Here is a 17,168-nt window from a genome sequence, read left to right on the forward strand (position 1 = left end):
TCTTCTGTATTTGTTTTGCAATCTCACAGCTCAGCTACAGTTTATCTTGTATAAATGAATTTTCGAAGTCAGACTTTGTGTATCCCCTACTTGTGGGTATAAAACTAATAAACAGAGATGCACGCAGCCTGTCATGTCAGTTGATTGACCTTTCACTTCCACATTTAACATCTGGGGTGCTATATTCAGCAACCATGAAGGAATGGGACAGTGTCTAAAAGGCTCCAAAATTGCAAATCATTAACATTCTTTTTCTTTCAGTACTTGCCTTGACATTTCAGGATTTTGGGAAATCACATTTTGTGCATGCACGCATTTGGGGGGGGGGGGTAATGCAGGAGACAGTCCATGTGAGACTTTAAACTGTTGTAGGACCCATACAAATCACACACACAGACATTTCAGGGCATTGGCTTACCTTCTTGCATGTCTGTTGTGTATCGAAAGGAAGAGACCCTGGCAAAACCCTATTTGGATTGAGGTTAGAATATGTACATGCCACAGAGAAGGTACCCAGCTGGGAGCAAAGCCAGAGAAGCAAGTACTGCATTGCATCTGAAACCCTTCAATAGATTTCACTGCTTATTAAAGCCAACACACAAAAATGTAGTGTTTGGTTTTCTGATTACTGATGTACCATCTTGTTCCTATTACAAGTCTCTTGAGTTGGTGGTTTAAGTCCCTTCTTGTAAGGTGAACAATTTTGCCAATTCTCCTGGAAATCTTCAATATTTAATGATGGATTATTGGAACCAAATCCTCTGTTTAAGATAGTATCACTTAGAAATAACATGCATGTAACCCTGCAGTAAGTGTGTAGGTGTGTAGTTTTTGGAAGAACAATTGGTTAGACTATAGCTTTTTAAGTTTTTGAAGGACTGTGATACATGTTCTTTTATCTCCTAAAATTTTACCTGCAATCTTGTAACTTTTTCCTTTTTCTTCTACAGCCCTCAGACATTGTTGGCAGGAATGAATAAGTTCTTGTCACAACTTGAAATTACCTTTAGAAGAGATCCAAACAATTACAGGCCAAGAATAAACAAACTCAACTCAATCAAGGTAAGTTCTGATATTGTAAGTGTTACTATGCAAGTAGTTAGCAAGCCAAGCTAGGTTACCCAAGGAGACCAGTAAAAGCTCTGGAACAGAAAGATATCTCAAAAGCCATGTGTACTTTCTTTGTAGAGGTTAAAGACCACAGCAGTAGGTTTTGTGAGCTGGCCTTACTTTGTCCTGATGTGAATGTTGTGAATGGCTTTGACACTTTAAACTGCATAGATGAATTGGGATGCATCTGGGGAGCCTAGTTGTTGCATGTTAGTCAAGTGAAGCCTTTTTGAAGGCATTCTCCTTGTGGCCACTTGGATCATTGTTTGCACACAGCACTACTGTATGTGGCTTGTTGATGGTTTTATTACTGTGCAGTTGTCATATGCTGTGTTTATGAAGCTGAGACCACCTCTCTCAAGCTTTCTTAATTTCCAAGGTCTCCTCAGTAAAACAGGACTAAACAAGTTAGTTTCCAGGACAGTTGTGGTGGAGTAGCGGGATACTGTGACCCATGTGGCTCAAGTTTGATTAGCAGCTCAAGTGCCTGATGAAGCTTGAAAGGAGAAAGAGGAATGAAGAAGTGCCCACTTCCCTTTCTCGGGAATGGGTGGGCAAAGTTCACATTTGGGGCATTGACATATACAGCACAATTTCCTGGCACCAGCTGTGGTTATCTGCTTGTACCCATTGCAGAGGCAAGGGAGAGTCCACAGTGCATTCCACTTACAGGAACTGCTAGCCAGGCATGTGGAGAAATTTGCAGAACAAGAGTAGGTAGTTCCTTTGGATTTAAAAGGTGTCCCGCTTCTACAGCTTAGCTTTTGCCAGAGTGGGAATGAATGATGTAGTAAGGACTCATGGTCAGGAATTAATGGGCTGTAAACCTTTTAGTCTATGGATGCCTAGCTCTCACCATTTATGGGCGTGAATGGGCTACTTGGGTGACTATAAGAGGAACCACTGACCAGGGGCAGGGCAGTGGTGAGTGTGGGGAAAAGAGTTTTCCAGATGTTTGGAATTTACTCTCTTGAATGTCTGTGATGCAAAGGCAGTTCCACAGAGATGTGCATACACAGTTCACAGTCTAAACAACTGTAGAAACAGTCATTGCCATAAAGGCAAGTGGTGCTGAAAATCTGTCATAAAGTTGATGATGCAATGAGTTTATTACAAAACAAAGGGAGTAACTGCAGTCTTAATTTCTCCTCTTTCTGGGGTCTTGAAGTGCCTTCAGAAGCCCTAATTGTAGAAGCTCCCCTTCTGTAAAATTGTTCCAGCTGCTTTTTTGTATTTGACCATGGGATACTGCAGACTCTGGTTTTGATTGAGTTCTTTTATTGCACTGTTGGTGTGAAGCCTTCTTTCTGTGACAAGAGTTTGTAGAGTTAGTTCTCTGTTTAGTAACCCTGGTAATCTAAAGGGTGTTGTATGTTGGGTCACCGGTTGTGAATTTAAAATGGAGCATAATTACAGTGCATTGTCAGGGCTGTGTAATGTAGCGAGAGTTGTACGATGGTACTGCAAATCATTGTTGTAATGCTTTTTGACTGCCAGCAAAAAGATGAGAATTTTCCTGTCCCGTCAAAAAGTCAGTGTTACCCCTTGATTGTTACCACCATCAGATAGATGTTCTTCATGTTTCACTATTGCAGTCATCACATTTGGGTTATCTGCCTGCAGGTAGCCCTCAGCCGGCCTCAATACCAGAGTCTTGGATTCCTGTGTCGGATGCTGTCTCTTCTTCCATGATGTCAGGTTGTCAGGGGTATAAAACATGCAGCCAACGCCATTACATCAGTCTTTCTTGCCGCACAGCGCCCGAAGCAGAAGCAGCTCGCAAGTGCCGGCCGGCTGACTCCTGGAAATTTTTGCTTTCGAGTTTCAGAACCGAAGACTTCAGAACAGCTAAGTACCACATTGGGGATCATTTTACTTGCTTGTAACTGATGTCAGTAAAAGTTAATAATTGTATTACATGTGGAAAGCAAATACCTCAAAGATTTTTATTCATACTGCATTCCTTGCTTAGGCCCAGACCACGACGTCCCTCGCTGTCTGTTTTGTGCTTTGTTCAACCCCCGAACTAAATTCATCGTCTGTCTATATTTACAGCAAATTATTTTGGTACTTGGTATAACTATCCAGAAATGGCTTCGGTAAGCCATCAGACTACCAATATTCCAAAAAAAAACGTAAGGATACAGACAGACCGCATAGGTCCAAAACTGCTGACCACATTTCCGTTAAGCTACTTGCCAGTCCGCCGGTACTCCGTGAGGTGCTTTCACAGCCCCTGATACCCGCTACTTCAGATTCACAGGCCTCTACTGAGACCCATTCGGAGTCCGGTATGCCGGGAGATGCTTCTCAACTATGGAACCTGCGGATTTCTCTACCTTGGATGGGTCTGGAGCTGCTGTGCAGGCTCCGGCTTCTGAAGGTGTATTCAGGCCTACATACTTGCATTTTAAACCGACGCCATCTTCTTCATCCAGGCCTAAAACTCGACCCACGCTTAGAAAACCAACATACAAACCGCATGCTCAGGCCCATATGCCTAAAAAACAAATGCTTAGAGTGGCTTGAAGACCTTATTACCTTAATTAGGGGAAGCCAGCCTTCCCCCTCTAAGAGACCTAGAACTGATTTTCCTTCTGATTCTTCTGATCAGGATTCTGATATTTCTGTTTCTTCTGATTACCAGGATTTGCCCCTATCTACCTATGAGGGTTCTGTTACAGAGGACTCCATTCCCTCTGCTTCCCCTCCAGAAGATTTTTCTTTTCGTGAAACCTTGCACACTCTTAGGGAGCATTTCCACTTGGAAAGCCAGGATTACTGTGACTCCAAAAAGAGGCTTAGGGAATCCTTACTCCTCCCTCAACACAGGCCTTTAGCTATCCCGCCTGTTCTGGACATTGTGGATGATGCTTTCTTGGAATCTAGCCTTTCCACAGACACTTTACCTCCATCTCCCAGAAAACCTGTCCGGTATTAGAGTACCTGACTCTCACAAGTTCCTCTTCAAGAATCCTACTGCGGATCCAGAGACCATTTCCCAAGGACCAAAAGGCATTAAGGCTACTGCTGCCAAAATCCCTACCCCTTCTGATAGAGATTCTAGAGCCTTGGACAGATTGGGTAAGAAGGTATATGCTTCTGCTACTTTGGCCATTAGGGCTTTTAATTGCCATTTCATATGTTAAAGTACCAGCAGCATATTATGGGACTACTTAAACAGAAAATGATGTTGATTCCTAACTGTGCTGAACATAAAGAATTACTACAGGATTTAATGCATTCTGCAGAACAAGTTGGTAAACATACTTTGCAATATAGTTTTGACTCTTTAGAAGCATCTTGCAGGGCTGCTGTCACTAGGTCTGTACTTAAAAGGTTTGCTTGGCTTAAGGAGCAAAACTTGCCAGATCATGTTAAAGCTAAATTACTGGATGCTCCCTTAAACCAAGGCCACCTGTTTGGCAACAAAGCAGAAGTCGTCCTCAAAAAGATGGAAAAAGCTAAATCTGTGCAAACAGTTACGTTTCCTGCAAGTACAGCCCCCCAGATTTAGTAGGCATTGTCCTTCAAAGAATTGGTCCTTTCCAGCCTCTTTCAGGCCTTCTCAGTCCAAACCCAGGACCAGCAGACCACCTAGGTTACAGTTTCAGGTTAGTCACAGGCCTAAGCAGTGAGGGGCTCCCACTTACAAAGCAGGGAGTAGTACTACACCCCCCTACGGGAAAATGGCACACAATGACTTAACCTTAACCCTTCCGAGCCCTGCTCAGCTGCCTGCTCCTTTAGGAGGAAAGCTCGCCCTGCATGCAAAAAACTGGGAACTCATTACCCAGGACAAATGGGTTTTGAATATAGTTTCCCAAGGATACAGATTCCTCTTCCACACCCTACCAACCCCAAACAGTTGGCCAGACCTACCCCCAAATCAGTGGGCAGAGGCTCAACAGCAGGTTGGTTCTTACTCTTTTAAGTATCAGAGCTATTCAACCTGTCCCAGCAGAAGAAAGGGGACAAGGTTTTTATTCAAGACTTTTCCTGGTACCCAGAAAAGACTGCTCCTGGCATCCTATCCTGGACCTCTCTATTCTAAACACTTTTTTGGTAATCCCAAAATTCAAGATGCTAACACTTCAACAGCTGCTTCCTATGATATCCACAAAAGGTAGTACGGTTCGGTACCAATAAAGGCTGTCTTCCAAATACCATAAATCAGATGCCTGGTTGGCAACCTTAGACTTAAAGGAAGCTTACCTGCACATTCCAATAAGGGAATCTTGCATGAAATACCTATGCTTCAGGGCAGGCTCCATGCACTTTGAGTTCTCTGCACTTCCCTTTGGCTTATCTACTGCACCCAGGGTATTCACAAAGTGTCTAGCTCCAGCCATTGCATTTTGCAGGCAGAGAAATATTCAGATATACCCATACTTGGACGATTGTCTGATTCAGGCAGAAAGCCAGGAATTGCTATTAAAACATCTGGCATTCGTAAAGAAACTTCTAAACTCAATCATAAACGAAAAGAAATCTCACCTAGTACCCTGCCAACAAATTGCATTCATGGGAACAAGCTTGAACACAATTTCCCAGATGGCTTTCCTCACTCCAGAGAAACAAGTTTGACAACCTGCTTCAAATTACTGGCCACAAAGACCCAGCTATCTGCAAGCCGTGGGGTTCATGGCCTCTTGCATTCTACTAATTCCATATGCAAGACTGCATATGAGGAAACTGCAATTGTATCTAAAAAGCCTATGGTGTCAACATTCTCAGGACCTGGAATCAATGATTCCTATCATTCCTTGTATAAGGACAGAGTTCCTTTGGTGGGCAGAGGCCTGCTACCACAACAAGGGGCTCCCTTTCACTCTACCCCCTGCCACCCAAACCCTAACAGCCGCATCAGACTATGCATGGGGGGCTCACTTGGCAGGGAAGTGCATTCAGGGCGAAAGGAACCCTAGACAGATTCACCTGCATATCAACCAAAAAGAAATGTTAGCTCTACAGAATTCCCTGACAGCCTTCAAGGACCACATTCTTCCAGGACAATTATTGGTAAAGACCGACAACACCACAGTTATGTGGTACATAAGCAAGCAGGGGAGGAACCCACTCGTACCCTCTCTGCAGACTAGCCACGACTCTGTGGAACACAGCCTTGAGCTACCAAGTGCACCTACAAGCTCCATTCCTACCAGGCAAGCTAAATTCACTAGCAGACCTAAGCGGAAATTTCATGGACCCACACGAATGGAAACTGGAACCAAAAATATTCAACCTCTTGAGGAACAAATGGGGGACCCCAGAGATATACCAGTTTGCCTCCCCACAGAACTACCAATTAGACAAATTCTGCACAAGGACTTCCCACAGTCAAGCTTGGAAAGTAGATGCCCTGTCCTTTACCTGGGAAAACCTCTCTGTTTATGCCTTTCCCCCTCTGCCTCTCCTCTCAAAGGTTCTGCTAAAGATCAAACAGGACAAGCCAAGGACAATACTGATTGCACCAGACTGGCCATGCCAGCACTGGTACCCCCTCTTGCACAGTATGACACTGCTGGAACCATGGCACCTGCCTCAGACCCCTTCCCTGCTGTCCCAGCAGGCAGGCCAGATCCTGCACCCTCAGCTTCAAAGCCTGAACCGTGCAGCCTGGCTAATTCCTTGAGCCCAACTTACCTCATATTCTTCAGTACTTAACAGAAATGTTCCACAATGGCCTATCCTTCTCGTCTATTAAAATTCATGTCTCTGCCATTTCAGCACATTATAATAATGAACCCACCCCTCTTTTCTCACCCCCTGCTAAATAATTCCTCAGAGGGGCCAAAAATTTAAGACCCCTCCAGGAGAGCCCCTACTCCAGCATGGGACCTTAACTTTGTATTGGAAAAGCTCACTCTCTCTCCTTTTGAGCCAGCTGCAACTGCAGAGTTGAAATTCCTTTCCTTCAAGCATCACTTCGGCAAGAAGAGTGTCTGAATTACAGGCCCTCGTGGCAATGGAGCTCTTCATTACCTTCCATGCAGACAGGGTTTCCCTCAGTACCAATCCTTCCTTTATGCCCAAGGTGGTGTCTAGTGTGGCCCTTAATCAGTCCTTTCATTTGCCTACCTTTTTCCCGAATCCACAAAACAAAGGCGAAAGAATACTGCACTCTTTGGACGTGCACAGACAACTCAAATTTTATTTGGACAGGACTAAGCCCCTCAGAAATCTGAACAGCTGCTAGTTGTCTTTGCTGGAAGGGCAGAGGGGAAGGCCATTTCAAAGCAAACCATTTCTAAGTGGCTAGCCCATTGCATTAATTTCTGCTATAAGCACCATGGAAAAACCTACCCCACAGGGGATAAGATCACATTCCTCCAGGGCTGCATCTACCTCTACAGCCTTTCACAGAGGTGTCCTTACCAGGGACATCCTAGAAGCTGCTACCTGGAGCTCTGTACATACCTTCACCAAGCATTACCACATGCCTTTTTCTAAATCCAGAGCTGGTTTTGCCACTGCAGTCTTGCAGGGCTTAATAGCTGGCCCTAATGCTCTCCAACTTCCTCCTCCCTTCCTTAGCTTTGGGAATCAATCCAAATGTGATGACTGCAACAGTGAAACACGAAGAACATAGTACAGTTGTGTACACTTACCATAAATGTAGATGTTCGAGTGTATTCACTGTTGCAGTCCTGGTTACCCTCCCTCCAGATCCCTGACTTCTCTTGGCTCTACCTTTCCTTCTTGTTTGGTGTATTTAAGCTTTCTGGTGTATTTGCTTTTTGTTGGAGGGATAACATAACATATAATTGCTTCCCATTGTGGGGGCACCTGACGTCTGGGGCAAAAAAAACCTGATGTAATGGTGTTGGCTGCATGTTTTATACCCCTGACGACCAGACATGGAAGAAGAGAGAGCATCCGATGCAGGAATCCAAGACTCTGATATTCAGGCTGGCTGAGGGCTACCTGCAGGCAGATAACCCAAATGTGATGACTGCAACAGTGAATACACTCTAACATCTACATTTATGGTGTGTACACAACTGTACTTTTTTAGTGATGGAAATCAACTTTCAGGGATTCATACTTCTCCAGCTTTCTTTTGAAGAATGGATTTTCCAAGCAGTCTTGTTGGATTAGTAGTTTGCACAGCAGTATGTTTTGCAGTGGATGCCAAACGGGAAGCAATCAGCAATGACATCTGATCTACTTTCTCCTGATAACTCTTGCGTTATCCTACATTTGACCAAATAAGTTTGTTGCAGTTGTGGTAATGGGAGCTTCCCACTGCACACTGCCCTTGCTTGTCACGCCAGTGCAGTAGAATGAAGTTATTTTTGTTTTGTTCTTTTGGGGGGGGGTATTTTGGTGTACAAATACCATTCTGTCAGCAATAGTCAAGTTCAATCCCACATTATAGAAATGTTCCATTAAAAGGTAGCTTTTGAGGTAGAGAGTAACAGAAATGGCAAACCTTTCTAAGCCTGTCCATGCAAAGTTATTCATGTGGTGGTCAAGCCCACATTACATTACTGTTTTTCTTTAGCTGGTGCAACACAGCAATGGTACCCCCTGTGGAATTCTCCTTCCTGCCTTAACTTTGTTCTAATAGAGTGATGTATCTACAGACTGTTGACACTTGAGTTTCCACATTTGTTTCCCATATCTCTCCTCTATGGGAAATGGACACAAACTTCAGGGAGGATTCCATAGCTTGCCGAAATGCAAATTTAATGTCCACAGAATGAACTTTTCACTGCTTTTGACAAAAAGGCTGAGAGATTGTGATACACACATGGTGAATGTTTTTTTTTTTTCCTGCAAAGTTCTTCAGATGTTACATATTTAACGTGTCCTTTGGATGTTTTATTTTAGAGTTTCTTTGAAAGTACGCACCCACCTATGGGAGATGCATTTTGGTCACCCCTATTAACTTTATTCAAAGCCAGTATTGCTTTTTTATATCTCATCCATTTAGCTGATTCAACTGGTATATCCTCATTCATGACTACATCACATTTTGTACGAGTCAGAGAGCTTTAGCCTGTTCAGTCTGTTAAGTATGAATGTCTTCTTCGTTTAACATGTCAGCACACCTTTCTGTGCCTGCAGAACGTACTTCAGAACTGTCTAGATTTGTGTTTTGTATTTTTGGACTGTTCCTTATAAAATTTGTGGTTTTCTGGCAAATCTTTGAGGGTCAAAGTCATAAAATAGTGGCAAACATTTAAGTTTCAGACTTCATATCCTTCAGAAAATGCATGCTAATGCCAAACCCCTTATTCTAGCAACTTAAGTTTATAAGAGCAGTAATTAAAATCTGCACACGATTTCGAACCTTTGTCCTGTCACTTCCCCCTTAATTTTGGCTTTGTTCGAATTTGTGTGCCAAGTCGTTTTGATGTATGCTCACCTGCTTATAAGAATGTCACATTCCACTAGATGTCGTTCCTTAGGTCACTGTTAGAATATTCTGGAAGGTTGGGTTGGGGAATAGCATAATGGTTAAATTGTTTACCTTACACGCAAAAGATGCAGGGTTTGATTTTCAGTTGAAGTAATTGGCTAGGCTTAAAGTGGCCCAAACGATGGTTGGCCAAGTACTGACATGTGAAGCCTTAACCTTCCTTACAACCATATGTCTGATCTATAACCTAAACCCATTATCATAAGGATATTTAAGCTTTCCTTACAGCCATATGTCTGATGTATAACCAAAGCCCATGATCATGAAGGGTACCTAAGCGGACGTAGGAGTGTAAAACCTCAGACAGTCTCTGCCAGTCCAAATGCAGGTCCTGTACCCATCGGTCTGTCGAGCACATGGTTATTGGTATTGCTGGCCTTCTATGGCTCAAGGTGCCCCATTGAGGAACCTTGTTTTTTTTTTTTTTTTTTTTTTTTTTGTATTGCTGTTTAGTATTTTAGATGTCAGCTAAGAGGGGGAAAGTGTGATTGTGATCAGCAGATTCCTTTTGTTTAGGTGTAGAGCATGATTATAAAAATTGTACTATTTGCCAGTCCTGTATACACAAAATCCTGTGAATGTGACTTTCTACCCCCTAAGTATGTATTTAGAAACCCAGTACTTTAAGCTCCTCGCCCAGGCTAAGATGGCGGACCCTTGCACCCCTGATGTCCTGTCTGTACCGAAGAATAAACTGAAAAGGCCTAAGCCCAACACTGGCTACCCAGTCAGATTTGGATGTACTCACTGAAGTCTCATAACTCTCAGTACACCCGATGCCTGCTTAGATATCCACTACCACAACCCCACCAGAAGCCAGTATGGTGTCTCTGGTTCACATGTCTGAAATAACTGATGTCTCTGATACTGGTGAAAAGGGGGAACGCTGTGCAATTTATCTTCGAGGTTATACTGCAAATTTTAGTGAAGGAGATACCAGGGTTGCTTATGGAGGTTAGTCAGGGGTCAGAACCTCTGTATTTTGTCAAAGTAAATGTCACACCGGCACTCAAGCTTCCATTTTTCTCTTCATCTGCTCCTGTCACCCCACAAAAGAGGCATCTAGAATCTTCCATGGCAGAGGAGGTGGTGGATTCTCACACTGATTAGCACTTCTTAGCTTACTCCCCTCAGATGCATTTTTCACACCAAGTAGCCTCTGATGATGATTTTCTTTCCCCAAATTCCCTTATTAGAGGATTCGTTTAGGGAGACCATTTGTAACATGATGAAGTACTTTGAATGGGAATGGAAATAAATTACTGAAGTGCAAAAAATATATAATCTGTTAGAGGTGCACACTCCTGCTCCTGTCCTGATACAGTTGCATCTACATCACATCTGATATTCAGACACTTGCCTCCAAAACCTTGATAGATTCTGTAAGGTGCCTGAAGATTTAAAGTTCTTTTACAAGAAACACTTGGCAGATTCTTCCTTCTCTAGGCCTACAGACAAGTGTTATAAGTTCTTACCTGCTACAAGCTACCTTTCCCTCAGTTAAGGGTTGCAGAACAATGGATAGGATATACTGGGAAAGAAGGTATATACTACTACACTTTAGCCTTCAGAGTTTTGAACTGTCAGACCCAAATGACAAATTATTTGCTATCTTTGGCAATTTAAACAAAGTAGTAGCTGCAATGGAAGGACCAGGTACCTGGCAACAAGCCATGTCTGTAGTTACTCAGGCGTCACAAGTGACCAAGCATAGCATCAAATGACAAATTATTTGTTATCTTTGGCAATTTAAACAAAGTAGTAGCTGCAATGGAAGGACCAGGTAACTGGCAACAAGCCATGTCTGTAGTTACTCGGGCGTCACAAGTGACCAAGCATAGCATCAAATGCAGCTGTGATGCAGTGGAAGCATCCTTTCTCAGGTTCTGTTAGAAGGTATGGATGGCTACACTCAGTCCATTTCCTGAGGACATTTAAGCCAAACTTCTTGATTTCCCTTGAATGGGGTCATGTTTAACCCTAATGCAGCCAGTTTGTTTAAAACTTAACAAGAGGAGGAGAAAATGACGCATTGCAGACAAATTTTCCTTTCTTCAGTTCTCAGATATCTGACAAACTGCCCTGCTAAGCCCACTTTTTTCCTATCGGGAACTTGGTCCCATTCATAAGGCTAAGAAAATTCTAAGGAAAAAATTCCATGACAAACAAGAAAGAGATTCTAACTTTGGGAGCCCACCCTACCCAGACAGGTCAGCCTGACTAACCTCTGCCCTACCAAGTCTCAATCTTTCCCATCCAAAAGAATTGCCTTATCTGTAGTAGAACGTAGAAGCTCATTACTATAAACAAATGAGTCCTGTCCATTGCTCAGCTTGGTTACAGAATGACTTGGAAGGATGTCCCTCCATTGAAGGGCATTCGTTCTCTACCTCACAATCAGATGAGCTTTGCTGACTGCTGTCATCCAAACCTTGTTTAACCTATGCACTATAAAACCTGTGCCATAACAGTATGTTGTAAAATGGTTCTATTCAGAACTTTTCCGTGTTCCAGGAAAAGGAGAATGGAGACCTATACTGGATCTGTTCACTGTGTCTGTCCCAAGGTCCCATCTTTCAATATGCTGTCCCCAAAAACATTTCTACCGGTCATTATTTCCCAAACTTTTCTGATGCCCTTGGACCTAAAGGACGCTTACTTCCATATCCCGATGCACCCTTTCTTCAGGAAATTCCTGAGGTTTTCAGCTTGCTCATCACACTTTCAGTTTTCTTCTTTGCCTTTTGGACTTGGTGTTCCCTGTGACTCTTTAGTGTCTAGATCAAGTCAGTGTTTTCTGTAGGACTCATGGAATTGAAATATTCTTTTATTTGGATAAACCGTTGAAACAGGCATCCTCTCCACAAACCCTGTTGCTGCATCTTAACTTCGCTGCATCCCTACTCCATTGTCTGGGGTTCATGATCAGTTTTAAAAAAATCCAGTCTGGTGCCAATACATGACCTAATCTTCTTGGGCTGCATACTGGACACCAAACTCATGCAGGCTTTCCCAACTCCAGACAAAGGTACAGAGCCTCTAGAGTTACTTCCATTCTCTCCTACCTCCTCAGACGTGTACCGCAAGAGATTTTCTGATGGCCCTAAGATTCTTAGCTGCTACCATGCCTTTGGTCTCCTTAGCCAGGCTCCACATGAGAAAGATCCAGCGGTACTTGAAATCCATTTGATCTCAGCACTCCCATCTTTTGGACCCGCAGATAGCTCTTCTCCCCTGTTTAAAGAAAGAAATCAAGTGGTGGATATCACAGATGAGCCTCAACCCAGGCCTTCTCTTCAAGTTGCAGATACAAAAATGGGAATTACACACAGTTGCTTCAGATGTCTTGTGGGGACATGAACAGGTTCTGAGAGTTCAGTGGTGCCCCAGTCTCAGAGCACATCAACCTGAAGGAGATGCATGCACTGATACAAGCTCTACAGACCTCCTTGCACTCCAAGACCCCAGTACTTCTAAGGTTTTTACAGACAACACCACAGTTGTGATACATAACCAAGCGGAGGGGACCAGGTCCTCCCAGTTTTATGTGCTAGCTCTTGCGGCATAGGATCAGGCCACAGAAGCAAATGGCTCTTCAAGCTGTTTACATTTTCTCACAGAATAATGACCTGGCAGATTTTCTAAGCAGATCAAATGAAGACCCACCCCCCCATGAATAGGTGTTAACAGGGAGGTCTTCCAAGACTTAGCCCAGAAATGGGGTAACCCGTAGGTAGACTTTTTGGCATCCATCCACAACAAACAGCTTCCTATTTTCTGCTCCAGCAGTCTTTGCCCTGAAGCATGGAAAATAGATGCCATGTCCTTTAATTGGTGGGGGGCTCCTGTATGCCTTTCCTCCACTTTCTCTTCTCCAAAAAGCCTTACTAATGATCCAGAGAGAAGCCAAAGATTATACTAGTGACTCCCTTTTGGCCAAAGTAGCATTGGTTTTTCCTTGTCTACTGTATAGCCAGAGGTTATTGCCTCAAGCTTCCTGAAATATGGACTTGCTCACACAACAGAATGACGCTCTCCTTCACCCCAGCCTGGTATTTGTCAACCCAACGTTATGGATGATGGGATTTCTGGCCCCTTTCAGACACTATTTTCTGAGGATGTGCTTCAGGTTGTGCAGGAGGCAAGGAAATCTTCTACAGTAGACTCCGTTATCCGGCCTCTCTCTAACTGGCCATAAACTTTCTGCTGTAGCCCTAGCAAAAGACAACAGAGAACAACCCTTCCACTGCCTCTGGGCTAAATGATGACAGACATTTGAGTTTTAAATTTCATATTCATTTAAAAAAATGCATACTAACATAAATCCTGCTATTCTAGCTGATTTTATAACCTGTAAATGCTATTTTGTATGCATTTTCTGATTAACCAGCCATTCATTTATCCAGCCTAAGGTCCCATCCCAGCGAGACTGAATAAGAGGGCGTCTACTGTAATTAGACATCTTAAGCACTAAATGGAAAAGATGTTTCATTTGGTGTTAGGCTCAAAATAAAGGACCCTGTACAAAACAGGTGCTCCCATTGTTCTGTCTTACTGTGTGAGCTGTTAAAAGCAGGCCTGTCATAGTCTTCTATTCAGGGGGCACCTTTCAGCCATCTGTGCTTGTTTACCTCTTGATCACCCACTGATGTCTAGAATACAGGTAGAACAGTTTCTGAAGGGTGTCCTCTTCCTAAAACCTCTTAGGAAAGCAATTTCACCTCCCTGGGACCTCAGCAACATTCTGGAAAAACTTGTGCTTCTACCTCTAGAGTGTGCAACATCTGAGTATCTCAGATTCTGTGCTTAAAAAGCCACATTCCTAGTTGCCCTCACCTCAACTAGATAAGTTTTGGAGCTACTGGCTCTGACCTCCCCACCCTTCCCTTATCTGCCATATGGACATTTTGTTTTGAGAGTCTGTCCATCTTTCATTCCTAAGGTGGTAAGTGAACTATCCAGGCCATCAATGTCTCCCTGTCTTCTTACCTAACTCATAAAAGAGAGGAGAGGGAATACTGCACTCACTGGGTGTACATAGTTCAAATTCTACCTTGCCAAGACTATCTGTACACAAGACTGGCCAGTTTTTCCTTCCAAAAATCCAAGCTTGGCAGCCCTGTTTCTTATCAAAATATTGCTAACTGGATTTATAAATCCATCTGTCTTTATTATACCCACCATATCAAGTCTTTACCTTCGTCAGCAAAGGCACATTCTACCAGAGCAGTGACTTCAGGAGTTTTTTACAAGGGGGTAGACTCGAGGGCCATCCTAGAAGCAGCTACTTGGTCTTCAGTATAGACCATTACTAAGCATTATAGAGTGGATGGTGGACACATTCTCCAACTCCAGAGCTGCCTTCACCTGTTTAGTCTTCTCTGGACTACTTGACAGCTCTTCTGTGTGTAATCCTACCACCCTTTTCCCTTGAGCTTTGTTAATCACCGAGCAGTTTGGAAAGTACTGCAACAGTGATGTAAGGAATGTCTTAGTACAGTTGTGTGAGAAATTACCATAATGGTAGACTTTCTCCTGATCAGTGTTGCAGCATTACTTCCCACCCTACCATTCCCTTTCTCCAAACATATTTTCTTCCTCCTCTGACTGAGGAAAACCATGTTCTGCCTTCTCCCTTCTTAGCTAACCTATTTTGTTTGCTGTGTTTTGTGTCTACGTGAATCGTGCCTTGGAAGTGTTTTTTCTAGAATGGAGCTGCCTGGGAAGACATGATCGACAAACCATGATGCTTTGCCAGAGATAGTCTGCACCTGTCACCCCTGGGATTCAGGTTACTGACTAAAGCTCTTGCCACCAAGGTTCAAAGGAGAAAACCACCACCGTAACAGATACAAGCATGCAAAATCTGAAGGTAATGCTACTCAATGCTAGAAGTCTAAACCTCAAAATGCACTCTCTCGAGGCACTCCTAAAAATGGAGAACATCGATATCTGTGCAGTAACTGAGACGTGGTTCAAGGCTCCAGAGAGCACCCCTGCAATACCAGGCTACAACTCTTGCCACACTTTTCAGCCACAAAAGCAAGATGGAAACCCTAAAGGTGGAGGAGTGTCCATATTCACCAAGGATATTCACACCTCCAGGCTAGTTGCCCAACACAATGCATCTGAAATTCTCCAGATGCAACTAGCACTAGGTAAGACTGCAATCCAAATTGTAGCTTGCTACAGATCCCCCACCATGCCACAAGGTTCTCACTACACCTTTCTAAACATACTGGAAAATATTAAGGTACAACCAAACACCCTAATACTGGGTGATTTCAACTACCCTGCCATTAACTGGGAAAATTACTCTGGTACCAACTCCTTTTCCCAACGGTTCTTGGAATTCAAAAATTCCAACGCCCTGGATCAACTAATCCATTGTCCCACCAGGGGCTCCAATATCCTAGACCTGGGCATTGCCAACAATTCATAAATTCCAATGCCCTGGATCAACTAATCCATTGTCCCACCAGGGGCTCCAATATCCTAGACCTAGTCATTGCCAACATGGGAGATGGATGCTCCACACCAGTGGTCACCCCCTCATTGTTCAGGTCTGACCATAAGCAAATCACCCTTGACATCCACATCCCACCCCCATCCCCCAGTAACGAAACCTCCTTAAAACACTTCTCCAAAGCCAACTTCATATTAATGAAGTCAGAAGTGACGAACTTCATGACACCCTTGCAGACGGGATCTGAAAGTTCAACTGCAGAATCTTGCACTAAGGCACTGTACGAGCACATCCACTCATGCATGCATCCCAAATAGAGCCAAGATGCTCTCCTCCAAAAAAAAAAAAGGAAGTCAATCTGGTGGTCCCCTGCTATAAACAAACTATACAACAGAAGGAAGAAACTGTTGCAGAAAAGAGGAAAATCCCAGGATGCAATAAACTCTCTCACCAGCCTCGGTAAGAAGCTGAGATCCCTCATAAAATCCTCAAAAGCTAGCTGCGAAAATAAAATTGCCAAAGATTCCAAAGACAACTACAAGGCATTCTATAGTTATGTCAAGAATCTAAATAATACTCAGATATGCTCTGAGCTTCAACAGAATGGCATTAAATATACTGATCCCAAGGATATTGCCAATATCCTGGCAGATCGATTTAGTGCCAACTTCATCCCCCTCTCACCCTCTAAAGGACCCATCTCAATACCAAAAGATTGCCAAATTCCAGTAATCACGGCCACACAGGTAGAAACCGCACTCTCCAAAGCTAAGAATACAGCATCCATGGGACCAGATGACATCCCAGGCTGTGTACTACATGAACTACAAAATGAACTGGCACCTCACCCAAGTGTCATGTTTAATCATAGCCTCACCTCAGGCTTCGTGCCCACTGAATGGCGCACAGCTACAGTTATCCCACTTTACAAGGGAGGATCCACCTTGGATCCCGGGAACTACTGTCCCATTAGTCTGGCGAGCCTGATCTGCAAGAGCATGAAATGCATTATCATGGAACTTCTAAACGGGCATTGGCAACCTTCAAACACTGGACCCTACCCAGTTTGGGTTTGTGAAGGGCCGATCTTGTCTCCTGAACCTGATAGACTTCTTTGAATCAGTCTCCAGAGCTGTGGACGAGGGTAAGGTGGTCCACACAGCC

At 43.6% G+C, this 17,168-nt stretch overlaps 1 protein-coding gene across 1 annotated transcript in view; it reads left to right on the forward strand.

Annotated features, from left to right (window-relative positions):
- ABCE1 (ATP binding cassette subfamily E member 1) overlaps positions 1-17,168 on the forward strand; it is a 1,045,252-nt gene that overhangs the window by 927,032 nt on the left and 101,052 nt on the right. Inside the window, exon 20 of the mRNA XM_044062259.1 lies at positions 951-1,062. Within this exon, the coding sequence (XP_043918194.1) occupies positions 951-1,062 (112 nt within the window). The remainder of the gene's footprint in view (positions 1-950; positions 1,063-17,168) is intronic.

The sequence above is a fragment of the Protopterus annectens genome, chromosome 2.part1, assembly GCF_019279795.1.
Source record: "Protopterus annectens isolate FY-2018-M chromosome 2.part1, PAN1.0, whole genome shotgun sequence".
In the NCBI taxonomy this organism is placed as follows: Eukaryota; Metazoa; Chordata; order Ceratodontiformes; family Protopteridae; genus Protopterus; species Protopterus annectens.